Source organism: Pagrus major, chromosome 4 (genome assembly GCF_040436345.1).
Source record: "Pagrus major chromosome 4, Pma_NU_1.0".
Lineage (NCBI taxonomy): Eukaryota > Metazoa > Chordata > Actinopteri > Spariformes > Sparidae > Pagrus > Pagrus major.
Genome location: NC_133218.1, coordinates 19,740,334 through 19,756,054, shown reverse-complemented (window position 1 = coordinate 19,756,054; position 15,721 = coordinate 19,740,334). Strand labels below are relative to the sequence as shown.

Below are 15,721 nucleotides of genomic sequence, written 5' to 3'. Positions count from 1 at the left end.
GCTTCTATTTTATTACATTTGATCATACAGTCAACCGATGATACTCCGCTGAGGCACGCACTCATGTCTTCAAGGTGGAAAAGGGAAGAATTTCTATTATGAACAACCTGTTAGTCTTGTAACGCAGGTACAATGTTTCTTCAATGGTGTTTAGGCTCAAATGATGAAAGAGAAGTTGGCTAACCTTTCTCTCTGCAGAAAAAAACAAACAAAAAAAACTGAAAGCTTTAAAATGCAGAAGGGGGCAAAATGAAGAAGTAGCATTCTGGTAGTCGAATGATTACAGCAGAATCACCACAGAACCACAACATCCGTGGTTTGATTCTGGCCCCCCCTCCTCTCCCCTCATCTCTTGTCTGCTGCAATACTAATCAGCTCTAGTGAAGGCACAATGCCAAAATATAATCTTTAAACAATAAAGAAAGACAGAAAACTGGAAAAGGTGCAAGGAGCAGCATGGTGCAAAGAGTAAATGCCATTTTACAGCATTTTAAAAAGAAATAAATGGCAGTTTTTGTCATTTTTCAGGGGTCAGAAAGATGGAGGCCACTGTCAAAATACTTCTATTTTGCATTTGTTTCGAATGTAATACTATTCTTTTCACCAAAGCATTTAGTATGTCCCCCTTTTACTTTAATGATGGCATGTACTTGAGCTGCAAATGCCCCTCATAAATGTTCAGCGGGGTTGAGGTCGGGCGGCTGTGGAAGAAGGTCTTCAAGTAGTTCTTGTAAAGCTTTGACGTATGTTTGGGCTCATTATCCTGCTGCAGTATGAATCATTCTCCATAAAAATCAAACCAGAGGGCGCGGCATGTCTCTGTAGAGTGGAGTGGTACTTCTCCTTGGTCAGGGTGGAGTCAATTCTGTGAATCTGTGCAGGTATCCCAGACTTCCCAGAATCCCACAATATCCCCACCACCATGTTTCACTGTGTGTTGGAAACACTGTGGTATCATTCTCTCTCCTGTTTGTCTCCTTACACACACCCTTCTGTTACTGCCACAAATCTCTAACTTGGATTCATCAATAAATAGGACATTTCTTCCAGTCATCCACTGTGAAATTCTGGTATTTCTTTTCGCACCTCAAGTGTTGGGCCTTGTTTCCTCCCCTGACAACTGGTTTAGAAAACTGCTACTCGTCTTCTTAGACCACACTACAAGACAGTCTTCTTTTGACAGGACGTTTGCCTTCTATATTTAGCAAACGTCGTATCTGTGATGGCATTGCTTTTTAAACTCTCAGGGACTAAGCTTGATGTTTCAATCTTCTTCCATGCACTGCCCTTCGTAACCTTTAGACTAGCCATGATTTGATTTGACTTCATACTGCAGCAGGATAATGAGCTCAAACACAAGCTAAAGCTTAAAGCTTTGCAAGAACTGAAGAACTGAGAATGTCAAGCATTCTTGTGACATCACGAGAGGCTTTGTGGAACAGTCAAATCATGCTGAGATAACATGATTCATCAGGTTTTGCACAAACTTGTGGAGTCCATGCCAGCTTGAGTGCATGCCAGCACTGAAACAAAAGCGGGACATACTAAGTATGAAGATATTCTGAAATTCATGGAGATTTTTCAAAGACCCAACTTTTCACTCAAAATGTTAAGCTGATATTATCATTTGTAATTTTTAAAAAATGCATTATTCTGACTAGTGGTCTCAGACTTTTCTCTCTTTTTTTTACACTTCTGTATTTGATTTTATTTGACCAAAATGCTTTTCCTCATACTTCATGGTCTCAGCTTAATTGCTTACATTTCTGTCTGCTACTACAGTTGGAATTTTCTAATTCTCCTCATACTGGCTACAGTGTTTTGGGCTGAATTTGATTATTGCAGATAACATAACACCAAAGCCACAATGTGTGCTCAAGTGCAAACTTCTTACATCTGTAGACTTCCTCAGACCAGTGTAAGGAGAGATTTGGTGAGGTTCCAGTCCGAACAAGGTGCACCACCGACTGGGGTGAAGCCTGGGTTAAAGAGCTGATCAGCATGTTTGTGTGCCTGTAAAAGCAGCGCCTGGGCATCCTGGACGGCCTCTGATTTCTGCAGGATTTCTCCCAGTTTCCGGGCCGTGGCCTCAGAGTCACTGTCTGGTATAATTTTTCTCATCCTCGCCTGTGGAAAACAAAAGTATTAAGCACTGCTGCATGATTGTGTGTGTTTCTAATAGATGTGGAGTGCTATGACAGTGTTTTGCAAAATGTTCTCTGAAACAAAAACAAACACAAAGCTTAATCCTTCTGTTTTAACTAACCCAGACAGTGCAGAACCACAGATGTCACAAATGCCTTTCGTAAGACAGATTTCATATTTTTTTCACAAAGTTGCACCACAGCGGACATGTTTGGACTTCCCTGATACACTGCTGAGGAAGTGCCAACTCAGACATGTTGACCAAATCTTATTCACAGAAAAAAGATGGAACTACATGATAAAATATTGAAAACGGGCATTGTGCAATAGGGACAAGTCAAGCAGATACTAGTTACATTACGCTAACCTATAAGTGCTCACCTCTAATGTTGTTTCATCTTTCTTTGAAGGCAGCAGGGGAAGGTTGAGAACTGCTTGTTCAGCTATCCGTAAGATCTGTTTGAACACAGATTGAAAGAAAGGGGTGGCATGAATTCCATTTCAGATCTTTATCTCTTCATCTTATAAAAACACTGCTTTTGTATTGAGCATACTAAACAGATGATTGACATTTCCTGTACTTAATGTTCAGGACTAGTTTCTCAACAATACGCCCACTATGTCAGATCCCACAACAGCTACATTTCATCATACTGTTCATTCAACTGAAGCAACAAGAAGTATGTGGACTTACTTATGTCAAACAGGCTAAAATTTGTCTAAAGAAATGCAGTCTACCACTTCCGTTTCTGGGTCACCTCAATTCTGATGTCTATAGTGATGAAATGGCCTAGTTAATGTGGTAACATTTCAAAGACACCTCAGTCAGAATTAATAAATGAAAAAACCCATGACAATAAAAATGTCTGCTAGAGTGTTTTGGCCATGGCTTTGTTATGAAAATAATGTACCAAAACAGATTTTTCCTTTGGTTGAGAGACTCTTTACACATAATGTCTGCATGTTTGAGTGAAGGGAGAATAATAGATGATCTGTTGGATATTGTAGATGATGAGAATGATGGATAAAGAAAAAGTCAGACCAATAATTTAACCAAACAATGTGTGTTTCCTGACTGCAAAATAGAGATATGCAGTTTTTGGGAATAATTCAAATACTGATATTAATGAGTAAAAAATTCCAATATCAATATATCAGCCAATATGCACATTTCTTTTACAGAGATCCCTCTGATGTGATTATCAAACACTTGTGACAAAATTATGTAATGAAGGCAGGATATTTTACAGTTTAACAATAAACTTTGTCTAAAATGACATCAGTGAACTGAAACAGTAAACTTACTGTGAATTTAATGATTAAATCACCCCAAGCATCGTTTACTGCACTGTGTTTTTTAAAACTAAAAAGTTTTTCATATCAGCTAGTATAGGAAAACATATAAGCTGATACAGATCTATCTGTAATTGGCCAATATGGCCAATAATATCAGCCAACTGATAGATCGGTTTCACTCTACTGCAAATTACTGTAAAAACAAACAATCCTACCTAGTTTTAACTCATCAACAGTCAGTTAAAGAATAATGTAACAATGCAGGAATAAGGGCTGTTACAATATCAGATTTTCACTACACGATTATCCTGGCCAAATGTATTCACAATCACAATATAATAATATCTATAGAAAATTTGAAAAAATAAATGCTAATAGTTAAATTATTCCTAAGCGAATCTGTAACCATAACTGTAAAAAAAAGAAAGAAATTGTACAAAAAGACCAATTACAGTCGATTAAGAAGTGAAAAGGCAACCAGATGAACTAATAGACAGAAGATCTACAATACCTAAAATCTGTGCTGGATAATTCACATAATTTTATGTGTATTGTTAACGTGATATCAATATTTCATTATTTAAAATCACGGTTAAAATAAATACCGGTATATCGTGACACCCCTTGTAGGAATGTAGGAATACATAAATAAATAATACGTATAAAGAATACCATGTATCAAAAGTTCAGGGAACAAAGACATTTTGTAATGTTTATGCTTCACCTCTTTTGCTTTCTCCTCCTCATCCTCCACCTGGTCTCTCAGCATCGTGCATGTATGCTGTAAAGAGTCATGCTGCTCCTCTGTCTTCTCCAGAGCTCTGACCACAGCCTTCAAGTCTTCCTGGAAACTCAGACAACACAGCAAGACATCATATAATACAGCTACAGACACCATTTACTTATGTGCATCACAGATAATTAAATACACTGATTTACACACATACTACATTTAGCCTTTTCCAGGTAGTTGCACACCATTGCAGCTAGAGTAACAGATTAAATACATTTTCAAAACATATGTAATTACTTATTGGATTGCCTTGCTGTTTGTTGCGTTGAGGGCTGCATCTTGAGATTGTTTTTATTATTGATAAATCAGCATATTCAATTTTTTCTTTAGTCTCTAAATTGTAATAGTATTTGTTGTGTATCTGCCTCCTCAGACTACACTGTTTCTCACCTCAAGGGTGCTCAGAGTCGTTTTTCCAACCACTGACTTCTTGCTCTCCTCCTGGTGGCGGTGAGATGAATGTTCCACATCCTTTTCTTTCTGTACAGGAACTTTGAGCTGTGCACATTGAGCAAGGAACCTAAAATATCAGGAAAAAAAGACAGGAAAAACTCAGAAAGTAAGACACACTCCTTAAAAACATGTTTTTTTTTGAGTCAATACTCAAATCAGATTATGGTTGGGTGATGATTCATCAACCTTTACTGGAACTGTGTCATGATGACATTATCATATAACCAGTCATCTTTTGAAGAGATAAGGCACGGCAAGGGAGTTTTATCTATGCACATTTCAAACAGTGTTTTACAAAGGCAAAGAAAGGCACTAGAGTAATATTTACAACAAATAGCAATAAAAATATGAATACAATTATCACCTTACTTACCTGCAGACTTAAAACCCCTACTTTTATAATACATAACATGATCTGCTTACTGATGACTGCTGACCTTGAACTCATAATTTAGTGGGTCAATGTAATTGTTATGTACTGTTTTATTAGAAATCAAAAAAAATTCACCATAAAATCCACAACAAAGAAAATACTAGCATTCTGTGCGATTAGTAAAAAACGACCCACTGTGCTCTGCAACATTACTTACTTGCTTTTATTTGTTAAACGTGTTACTGAAGATAATGAAGTTAGTAAAGATAAACCCTTTAGCAGATTCATGCCATTTATATACATATTAATTTCTGTCTTATTGCTCACCTGTTTTTCACAATGTTCAGATGTTCCTGGCTCTCTTTCTTCTCTTTCCTCTTCAAAGCAAGAGTTGCTCTGTGAAAACACAACAAAGTGTGCATTGGCAGTAATTGAAGTGCCTCCTAATTTTGTCATGGCGAAAACTGATGAATGGTTGAAATGGGTACAATTATAGCCCGACCCATACTAGAAATATTGAGCCAATACCATTATCACTATTCGGAGGTTTAAAAAGGCTATGCCGCATATTCTGCCTATACAAAGCCGATGGGGGTCATCATCTGTAAATGAGCACAGTGAAACTCACAGTATTGACAAGTCCATTATGTTCTCCAGAGCAGTGATGGAGGACACCGGCATCAGCTTCCAGCTTTTCTGACCTTTGACTTTGTTAGGGACTGGAGATGAGCCTCCAGCTACAAAGAGCAGCAAGAGAAATCATAAAGTACAGTATAAGTGGAGTTTCATTACTTAAAGGTCCACATTTTACAGTATCCTACATGAGTACCCTGCATGATCTAATATTTATACATCTGATGATGAGGCAGGACACCCTCATAAAAGAGCTGATCTAACCTTTCCTCTTCTGTGCTGGTTTTGGGTGTGTGCTCTTGCCATGGTCACTGTCACTGGGTTCCGGATCCTGGAAAAAACATTATTAAAAAGTGTGAAGAAACATTAGATCATTAAAACAGAGACTGACTGAACAAGACACGGAGTGAAAATCAGCTGAAGTGTTACTGACCTGATGCTCGGTTTCTTGTTTTTTAGAAGTCCGATCGGATTTTTTCTTGTTCTTCAAGTTAGGTGCATTTGAAGCGGCCCGGTCAGAACCACGTACTGGATTCATGTCTGCTAGTTTGCTAACGTTAGCGAACGAAAGTGTAAATATACAACGTTAGCAAATGTAGCTAACGTTAATGTAAATAAGGCTAGCTAAGCTAACGTAAACAAGCCAACACTAGCAGAAGCAACAACAATAAACATTAGTTTTCTTTGTGTCAAAAGACCTAAAACGGGTGACAAAACATTAAAATAGAAATGTCGTACATATATTTGTGCATGAAATGGCAAAATACACAAGCTGTCAGCGGCCGAGACCAGCTACTTTTCGCGGTGCTGTTTTCGAAACTGTTCCGCGCTCAACGCGCATGCGTGATGGACGAAGTTTTCCCAGAGCTCCGCCTGTCAGGCAGCTATTCCTCTCAGGCTTAGTTTTATATTACCAGGGGCGAACACCAGATAGGGAGGGTGCTTATTATTAGCTGAAACTCAATGTATTACTTCATTCACGCAATTTGACAGCTGCCCCATTTAAGATGATAAATAAATTCCATTACGATCGAGCTTGGACAAAGACACCTGGAAGGTGCTACGCAGGGCACACAGTTGCTTCAAAAGTGGCCTGAAGCCATTTTGAAACATGTGTTTTTTGTTTTTTTGTCATATTTATGTATTATTTTGTATTTATGTATTTTCTACTTACAAATATGAAGCATTATAATGGAGTTTCTGTACTCATATTCTTAAAAAGCTTTTCATTGTAACGACAAAAGTTTTGTTACATACTTCTCAGACAGCAGGTTCATGCAGAGTTGTGTCAAATGTTAATGGGAAATGTAATTTTAGAATATTACAGGCATTAGGATGCTTTTCAAAATACACCCATTAATAAATTAAAGTAAAAAAGTGATGTTTACTTAATATTTACAACATAAATGTAAAACATTTGTTGCAACAAATGATAATGGGTGCATCCTACAACAGCTGCTGTGTACAGTAGCATCACTAATCTCAGTAGGTTCACAGTTGTGCCGTATACATTAAATTTTTGTTTCCATGTTTGGTCTTGATGTTTGTATCACACACACACACACACACACAGTATACAGACATACTGTAAATCTAGTTACAGAATACACACACATTTTTTTGTTCTATTATTTTTTCTTTTTTGTACATTTTACAAGCAGACAGCAATTTGAATTCCAGATTAAATATATCATCACTTGTTAATATAAACAGGTGATCTCCATTCAGTGAACTTTGTTGAGATTTGTTTTCTCTTCACTTTTGTATCTTTTTGCGACTGATGACACACAAAGAACTTAAAAATCATGTGAAACTGAATTACATAATCTAGTTTATTGTTTTAATTGAGAACAAGAAAAGGGGGAAAAGTATCCAAATCAATGCGTAAAAAAAGAAACATCCAGAAAGATTCCCAAATATCACTGACAGCCAGAGCCTTTCAATGTTTTGGTTGGTTCTTCAATGATGTGGTCTAGATGGTATGACAGTATGACACTGTATTGATTTCTGTCCGTCAGGCCTGTCACACCCTCCCCTTGAGGTGAAATTTGCCTGCGAAGCGTCCATGATTGTGCAGGTCGAAGGGGCTGAGCACCTTCCTGATACCCAGCATGTTGCCCTGAGCTATCTGCTTGAAGGTCCAGGGATTCTGGTTATTTTGCTCCATATCAGCCTGCTTCTGTTGCAGGGCCACTAGGCCCTCTCTGGTCATTACCTGAAAAAACATATTTCATATTAATTTAAAACAATGACAAATTGCAACAAGAGACAATGTTAAAATATTGAGCTGTATTTGTATTTTTGTGAACTGCAACAAAGGTTGTAAGAGAGATGAAACAGACTTTTTGGTATTTTGTGCATTAGGTACAATTGATTAGGGACTAACGCAGTCATTTTTTTGGTGTTAAACAAAAGCAAAATTCAATGTGTAGTATACATCTATGTCACACTGTTGTTAAATGTTTGTGTACATTCATCTCATCATTATATGTACTAGGTAAACTTTTCATTGCACTGAGTTGCACACATTTTGGCAAGAGGCTTAATCTGAGCTATTTAGACAACTATGAGAAGTAATCTTTTCCTATAAAGTCAAAAGAGTTCGACAGGGCTCTGTCTCTGGTCCATCTTTCTATAATATGTCCTACAATAAGTCCTACACTTTTCAAGGCTAAAATGTACATTTTTTTATTTAACTGTTTTAGAGAGGTGTTGATGTGAAGACTGAGCGTAAATTAGTTGCCAAAAGTGTGCTATGTAGTATCACTTGTAGACCTCAGTGTTCAAAATACATAAACTTAACACTTGAAAGATGGAAACTTGCAAGATAAGTTAACTGTCATCTCACCGTGGCAGGGAAGGGTAGCTTCTTTGCCACTTGAGTCAAGATATGTTCAATCTCCCCCAGCTCCACCTTTCCTCCCAGCTCCACGATTAAACGGCCATAGCGGACAGGTGTCACATAGTGGTCGATGGCTCCCTTGCCACCACCCATGCGTTGACCCAGACCTTTACGTGTGACAGGTTTATACGGGGCATTGATGCGCCAGCGGGCAAATGTAGTCCGGGGATCCATCTTGCGGTTGATGGTGAGACGAATCATCTCTATGTGACCCCAGTGAATGTAGCCCCCTCCTAAGGCCTGAGCATCCAAGAGAGAGATACAGAGGACAAGAGAAGTCACTTTTAAATTACTTATTCATTTCGTATTTTTTAAGTATATAAGTATAGAGCTAGAACATGTGTGACAGGTAGAAAGAAGGGTGAACAGATAATATTGCTGTTCATCTATAATTATAAGTTATAGTTTTAAGTACTATCATTCTTGACGCAAGACTGGATAATATTTTAAATTATAGAAGATGTTAAAATACAGTTCTTATGCAGACTAAGTCCTCTGTAGTTTGCTCAAATGTTAAACTGATGTCAAAAGTTGCAGTTTAATTCTGTGCCGGTAATAAGAGATGTCTAAGCAGTTCGTATTCATATCCTGTGAGGACAGTCAAATATGTGAAGTAGTCATTATGGGTCTGGGTACAAAATATTGCAGGTCTGGAAATAGAACTCTTGAGTTCTTCAAGCAGCTGTCAGCTTTCATTAAACAGCAGTGTTTACACTAAATAAATGCACTCACCACAATAGCAAACTGTCCTTTCGTGAATGTATTGGCTGCCTTAGCTGGGCCTTGGATATCCCGCAGCTTCTTCATCTCTTTCTTGGCCTTTTTGAGGTTAGGCACCTTCTGAATAACCTTCAGTTTGGGTTTCCCTGGCAACACCACATCTCCAGGAGGCAAAAACAAGAGTATGGGATCATGAACAACACAAACATACAGCACCAGGTCTACATGTCTCCTTGAACATCTTGACTTCAAAATTCCTGTGGAACTCTCTTCAGTGTGTTTTTCTTCTATGTCTTTTCCCGCTGCTGTTTATATCAATGTTATGTATTTGAATAAATAATATACAAACAAAGATAGACATTGGTTAAAAAAATCTTATGAAATAAATGACAAGAAGATGGATACTTACCACTGAAATCTGGAGGGATTTCAAACGTCTTCAGCCCAGCAGCTAGGACTTTCAAGTGGCTGTGTAAAGAACCTGTGAAACAAACAGCAGTTGTCACATCACAAATTTCTCTCTGAGCCAAAAAACAGGGACTGCTGTGATTTCTTGAGTCACAGCAGTCATGAACTCAAATCCTATGTTGAAGTCTTAACTGTGTGGGCATTCAGCTTAAATGTGTAATATGTAAGAATTGGCCCCCTTTTAAATTCATACTCAAAACAAACACGGGGCAGCATATTGGTAGTGTAACTGCTAATTGCTGCTGTATGTAGTTGCAATTAGCTGGTTAGCTCAGTTAGCTGTGCAGCTAGCGGTCCTGTGCCGGAGCTTGGAGGACCAGGGGAGTATAATGTGTATACCACTAACAGGAGCTTTGGACAGCGACAGGCCGGGGCTAGCTGGTTAGCATGCTAAATTCAGTATTTATCTCTGCAACACAATACGTGGACATCATAACATCAACACATTTAATGCAAGACATTGAACGTCTGTCATTTAAACTTTACCACTACTGTGCCACAGCGATTTAAGCAGTCGGTACATGTCACTGCAGCATAATGTTCTTCTGTATAGTAGCTGTTATATGTTACTATACAGAAGTTATATGTTATCTTATCCATTGCTCTGCCTGCGCATGTCCTACTTCAATACATGTTTTAATTTTACGTTATAATTATGGAAAAATTCTAATAGTATCTGTATTAATGCGTGCAGTTCCTGTTTAACAAACTAATACATACGGAAACACAATCCTAAGAGGTGCTAGCTTAGTGGAAACGAAGCTTTTGTTGCTAACGTAAATATCACTATAACGTTAGCTAACTTCTGTTACCTTGGTGACCGTGGGCTCTACAGATACCGGTCAATCCGCCGACAGCCGCCTTGATGAAGGAGAACATGATGTGAACCCTGACACGGACACTATGAACGCCAAACTGTCACCCCGTGTGGTCGATATACGAGCATTTTAGGTGGTTAACTCATTAAACTGTTATGAAGACCATGCTCTGTACAAGGTCGCTGCCATTGCTGTGTTGCTTTTTTCAATTCCGCCAGAAGAAGGGAGACTTCCTGGCGGCAGGTTTTTCACAATAAAAGCACAAACTCTACAAATGTGCAATATGTCAGTAACCTCTCCTGTTCACTGAATGATTAGAGAGCCAGACCATAGGTAAGCAGGTTGTGCCCGCAGATCTTAATGTGGCAATAAATAAATAAAATAGCCCTATTTCCGATGACTGGGTGTTTTATGTGATTTATTTTTCTTTTTGTTTCTGATTTGCTATCATGATGCTTGAGTAAGGAGTATTTTCATTGTAAACAAGTGGTTTTGTTTGCATAGAGAGCTCAAACATAATTTATCATCAGGGCCTTCTTTTATAATTATTTCTTAGCTGAAATATGATGGTGGCTATTCTGACCATATTATGCCATTGTGCCATCGACTTTTTATTTCATCTAACTTCAAAATCAACCATGAATACAGAATTTATATAATAAGATAGAAAAATTACTGTGGGATTGTATGTTTATCTTCATATACAATCTATGAACATGTCCAGTGATGTAACACGCACTCACACTCATGCAGAGCACTATCAATGAACAGCTCTCAAGAAATTTCACATAACTGCCTACGTACCACTTCTTCAAATATTGCAGCATGAATGTCAAAGTATAAGAGTCTTACGACATGATATATGTCGTAAAACTTTCCTTTGAAAGGAAGCTGCCAGTGATAATCTGGTGAGCTTGCTGTATCCCCCTGCTGTTTTATGTGATTGCAGTGATCTGTCTCCATCTCCTACACCCTGCTGCTGTTGTTCCAGTGGTTTAAGCTGGTCCTTCTCTTATATCTCATGAGGTTGAGAGAGGGGTGGAGGCTCAGTTTCCAAGTCCATGTACAACACCAGAGGCTCTGCATGGACAGATGTGTTGCCCCCTCTGCAACGGCTCTACTTGTGAGTTTAGCTCTTAAAGAGGAGTGTGTGCACCACATCCTGTAAGAGACCTCCCAAAACCAGTGGACTATAGGGTGAACTGACCTTTGTTTTAGCAAGACACACTGTATTTTCATTACATTTTTTACAGTGTGCAATTGTTTCTGCTTTTCATGTTGAGAAGTATGTTGATGAAGGTTCTCAGTCATCCAGGTCATGGTAATTCTAAGTGCTATTTTAAAGGCAACTGGACTTGTTTGTTTCAGAGAAGTGTTGAATGAACAGTCTTAAAGTGATACCTGAGGAGTGAAATAAATATTGCTACATGCCTGTATGAAGAGGCAAGTTGATAATTGTAAAAACAATCAAGATATGCCTTGCTACTGTTTATAAAAAACTGTCAGTAAGTTCACATTAACTCCAAAATAAAATACATACATAGAGGTTACAGGGAGATACAATATAAAAGTTTATTATAAAAACACAGCATGTACATAGCATAAATTAATTGTATGTCTCTGCTCATTTCCATGGGAAACGTCAAGATGACACAGCATTTTCACAAGAAAAATAAACATGATCAGAACAGTTGCAGAACCTCTGTTAACCTGCTGTTAATAAATGTGACAATGGGCACTTTAATAAAACCCATCACAGTATGCGTATTTGTTTGTTTAAAAACAGGGACCCACATAAAACATTGCTCCATTGTGTTAACAGTGAACAAAAACTTCACAGGGAAACTGCCCTGTTTTTAATTTGCCCTATACGAGACGATATATGTATTTATTCAAAATCTGAGACACTGGTTGCTTATTGGTTGAAAGTCTAAGATACATTTTTGTCCTTTAATCAACCAGAATGGTTTATCTTAAATTCCATGGTAGAGGAGATCATATTTGGGAATATTCTGAGGATCGATGGGACTCTGGACAATCATCTTCCCACGCATGGCTCCTCTGTATATGACCTCAATCAGATCCATGAAATCTTGCTTGGTCTTGAAGCTGCCGACAAACTTGGTGTGATCTGGGGAGCTAAAAGAGAAAAACAAACAAAATATGGTCAATCTGTTTCTTTAGCTCGTTATGTACATCTATGGTAACTGAAAGTTTGTTTGTGTATATGTTGACATGCATCCTTAATGTTGAAAGACCAGATTGATGTGTGACTTTTAAGCAGAACTGAAACAATGTTCTATAGGTTCTATAGGATTAATTGATCTTGAGATCACATATAGTCGTTCAGGTAAAGAAAAGAAACCTTCAATATCCTTCATCCACTAACCCATAATCCACTTTCATGTGCTGCCCATTGAAAAAGAAAACGGTGGAGGGGATGTAGCTGATGTCAAAGTATCTTGTGTAGATGGGGGCTTTATCCACATCAACGATGTAGATGGACGCCATGTTGCTCAGGTCATGGGCCGTTTTTGACAGCTAGACAGACGGACAAAAACGACAATTTAGCAAAAGCAAAGTAGTCGTGACACAAACATTAAGCAGTTATGTGTATTAATCCTTACAATCTCATCCAGCTGGAGACAAACCGAGTCCTCGTCTCTCCCGAACCTCAAAACTACGACTTTTTCTGCCACGCATTTGATAACTTCATCTATGTCTTTTTTGCAAGTTAATTTAGGCAAAAACAAACTCATTTTCGATGGCTAACAAATTAGCGTCACTTGTTTTGCTAGCAGGGGAAATTACGTCACAATATCTGTACGACGCTGTGAAAAAATCCGGCTGGAAACGACTACTATGAATTAACGTCAACGTAAAAATAATTAATATAATAATACATATCATAGCAATATAATAATCAATACCATAGCGAATAACAGCTAAAACAATTTTTTTCTAGTTGATATAATTTGATGTGGTCAGCCAGATAAGCATTTAAGACCAGATAAGCTGTGTCATGCAGTGACATTTCACTACGACACATTATAGTGTGACACCGTGTAACAACGTGACCTTCCTCTAATATTTTCAAGCATGGACGCCACGACAAGTCAACACAACTTGAACTCAAAGCCGAGACAAGTGAACATTATGTCGGACTTTTAACAAGGTGCTTTTGTTACCAGTAACGTTTTTGTGACAGCGGAAGAGGAAGAGGACCGCGCTGGAAACACCTTTGGCTTCGTTTACATGCTGACAGTCCAGCATTGACAGCCCATGTTTCATGGTTTTAGCACTCTTGACACAGCTCCAGTTTAAAGTTTATTATCACGATGTTACGGCTCTTCTCCAACCAGCCTTTTCATGAACTCTGGAGGTGCAGTCATCTTGTGGCATCCTGGGTCACCAAGAGGAAAGTCCTGAGTTTCCTCCCAGTCAGCAGCGCCTGTAATCACCACACACTCTTTGCTCGCCACTTAAATACTGGGAGCCCATTGTGGAAAGATGCCCTCCAGCCAAAAGGAGACACATCCGAGAAAATGGAGACAGTAGATCTGGAAAAATGGAAATCTGTCATGAGATCGCAAGCTGCATCAGAAGAGAAACAAGGTGTCAACGATGAAGATGAAGCAAGTGATGATGAACCAGAAGGGAAGATAAAGGGCGGTTCTTCGCTGGAGGCAACTCGGGAGCTGGTTGAAATGTGGCGGCTCGCAGGGAAGCTTGTACCTGAAGAGATTACTGATGAACAGGTTCAGTCGCTGGCAGAGCTCACCACCAAATCCGCCAGGAAGAAGTTCCTGAAGTTCCTGGCTCTCAAGGAGGGCCACAAGAAGGCACGCAAAGAGAAGCAGCAGAAGAAGAAGACGGAAAGGGAGGCCTCGATAGAGCAAAGTAGAAGACAGCGTGGTGATGCAGAGGAAGGGGATGATCAGAAGGGATCAGAACTTAAAAACACATTCCTCCTTAAGTTCTGGGACAGCTCCCTGGAAAAGCTGCTGGCCTGGAGGAGTGCCCAGGCCATGGTGTTTGGTCAGCCGCTTGTGTTTGACTTGAGCTATGAGTCCAACATGTCCAAGCGAGAGGTGGAGAACACAGTCTCCCAGCTGCTGGAGGTGGAAGGATGGAACCGGCGTGCCACTGATCCCTACCACCTCCACTTCTGCAACCTGCAGCCAGACGGTGCCTACAAGAAGGAGCTGCTCAAACGATACGGTGAAGAGGCCTGGGACCGTCTGCTCATCACTGCCACTGACCGCCAGCATGTCGATGTGTTCCCCCCTGAGCAGCTCGTATACCTCACTGCAGACTCCCCCAATGTTCTTCGCACATATGACCCCTCTAAGGTCTACATCATCGGAGCTCTGGTGGACAGGTCGATCCAGTCAGGCTTGTCGTTGGCCAATGCCAAGCGACTGAAGCTGGCCACAGCCCGGTTACCACTGGATGAGTTCCTCCACTGGGACATGGGAGCCAAAAATCTGACTCTGGACCAGATGGTCCGCATCATGCTCACTCTAAAGGAGACGGGGAAATGGGAGGAGGCACTGAAGTTCGTTCCCAAGAGGAAGCATGAGGGCTTCCACCAACAACAGACACAGAAAGACAATAACAGAGTCAAGGGAGTCACAAATAGGGGTGGTGACAGGTGGACTTTTAAAAATGAGGTCCAAAGTCTGAACAGGTCCTTTAAACAGTCTGGGTTCACTGGGAGAGACAGAATGGCTGGACTGTACAGTGACAGAGAAAACAAACCAGCTTCAAACAGAGTACGGACATCATTTAAGAACAGCTTGGAGGGGAAAAAAAGTGCAGGCAAGAGCAAGACGTGGTGGAGCGACGAGTGAAGACAATAAAAACTGTAACTTCAGTAAATAAGAACATTTGTACAAGCACTGTGAGGAAATGTCAAAAACCGAGAAAAGTGGTGAATAAAATGTTGTAACAGGTTGACATTGGTGCTTACTTGTTTCTTTTTTGACTGGGTTTCAATCAGTGACGTAATGTAACTAAGTACATTTACTGAAGTACTATACTTAAGTACAATTTAGAGTACTTTTGATTTTTTGTAACTTTATACTTCCACTTCACTTCTTTTGGAAGCAAATGTTGTG

The 15,721-nt window shown here is 39.4% G+C and overlaps 4 protein-coding genes across 6 annotated transcripts; 1 reads left to right on the top strand and 3 right to left on the bottom strand.

Moving 5' to 3' along the window:
• Positions 1-104: 104 nt before the first annotated feature.
• On the bottom strand, positions 105-6,508 carry cenpq (centromere protein Q). 3 transcript variants are annotated; one of them, XM_073463916.1, is made up of 10 exons: positions 6,432-6,508; positions 6,127-6,244; positions 5,958-6,024; positions 5,689-5,797; positions 5,388-5,456; positions 4,625-4,754; positions 4,166-4,285; positions 2,527-2,601; positions 1,895-2,127; positions 105-192 (listed from the first exon to the last, which is right to left on the bottom strand). In XM_073463916.1, the coding sequence occupies exons 1-9, from the start codon at positions 6,443-6,445 to the stop codon at positions 1,909-1,911; spliced, it is 921 nt and encodes a 306-aa protein (XP_073320017.1). In that variant the 5' UTR covers positions 6,446-6,508; the 3' UTR covers positions 105-192; positions 1,895-1,908. The 3 variants fall into 3 exon arrangements, with proteins under 3 accessions (XP_073320017.1, XP_073320016.1, XP_073320018.1); XM_073463915.1 differs by lacking the exon at positions 105-192 and having other exon boundaries at positions 1,825-2,127; XM_073463917.1 differs by lacking the exons at positions 105-192; positions 6,432-6,508 and having other exon boundaries at positions 1,825-2,127; positions 6,127-6,325.
• Positions 6,509-7,507: 999 nt separating this feature from the next.
• mrpl16 (mitochondrial ribosomal protein L16) lies at positions 7,508-10,796 on the bottom strand. The gene is made up of 5 exons (XM_073464361.1): positions 10,596-10,796; positions 9,725-9,796; positions 9,328-9,476; positions 8,542-8,835; positions 7,508-7,908 (listed from the first exon to the last, which is right to left on the bottom strand). Exons 1-5 carry the CDS (start codon positions 10,660-10,662, stop codon positions 7,717-7,719), a joined length of 774 nt encoding a protein of 257 aa, XP_073320462.1. The 5' UTR covers positions 10,663-10,796; the 3' UTR covers positions 7,508-7,716.
• A 1,352-nt stretch (positions 10,797-12,148) lies between these two features.
• txnl4b (thioredoxin-like 4B) lies at positions 12,149-13,392 on the bottom strand. The gene is made up of 3 exons (XM_073464665.1): positions 13,229-13,392; positions 12,991-13,142; positions 12,149-12,740 (listed from the first exon to the last, which is right to left on the bottom strand). Exons 1-3 carry the CDS (start codon positions 13,358-13,360, stop codon positions 12,575-12,577), a joined length of 450 nt encoding a protein of 149 aa, XP_073320766.1. The 5' UTR covers positions 13,361-13,392; the 3' UTR covers positions 12,149-12,574.
• A 288-nt stretch (positions 13,393-13,680) lies between these two features.
• trmt10c (tRNA methyltransferase 10C, mitochondrial RNase P subunit) lies at positions 13,681-15,560 on the top strand. The gene has a single exon (XM_073464263.1). It carries the CDS (start codon positions 13,940-13,942, stop codon positions 15,452-15,454), a length of 1,515 nt encoding a protein of 504 aa, XP_073320364.1. The 5' UTR covers positions 13,681-13,939; the 3' UTR covers positions 15,455-15,560.
• The last annotated feature ends 161 nt before the right edge of the window (positions 15,561-15,721 follow it).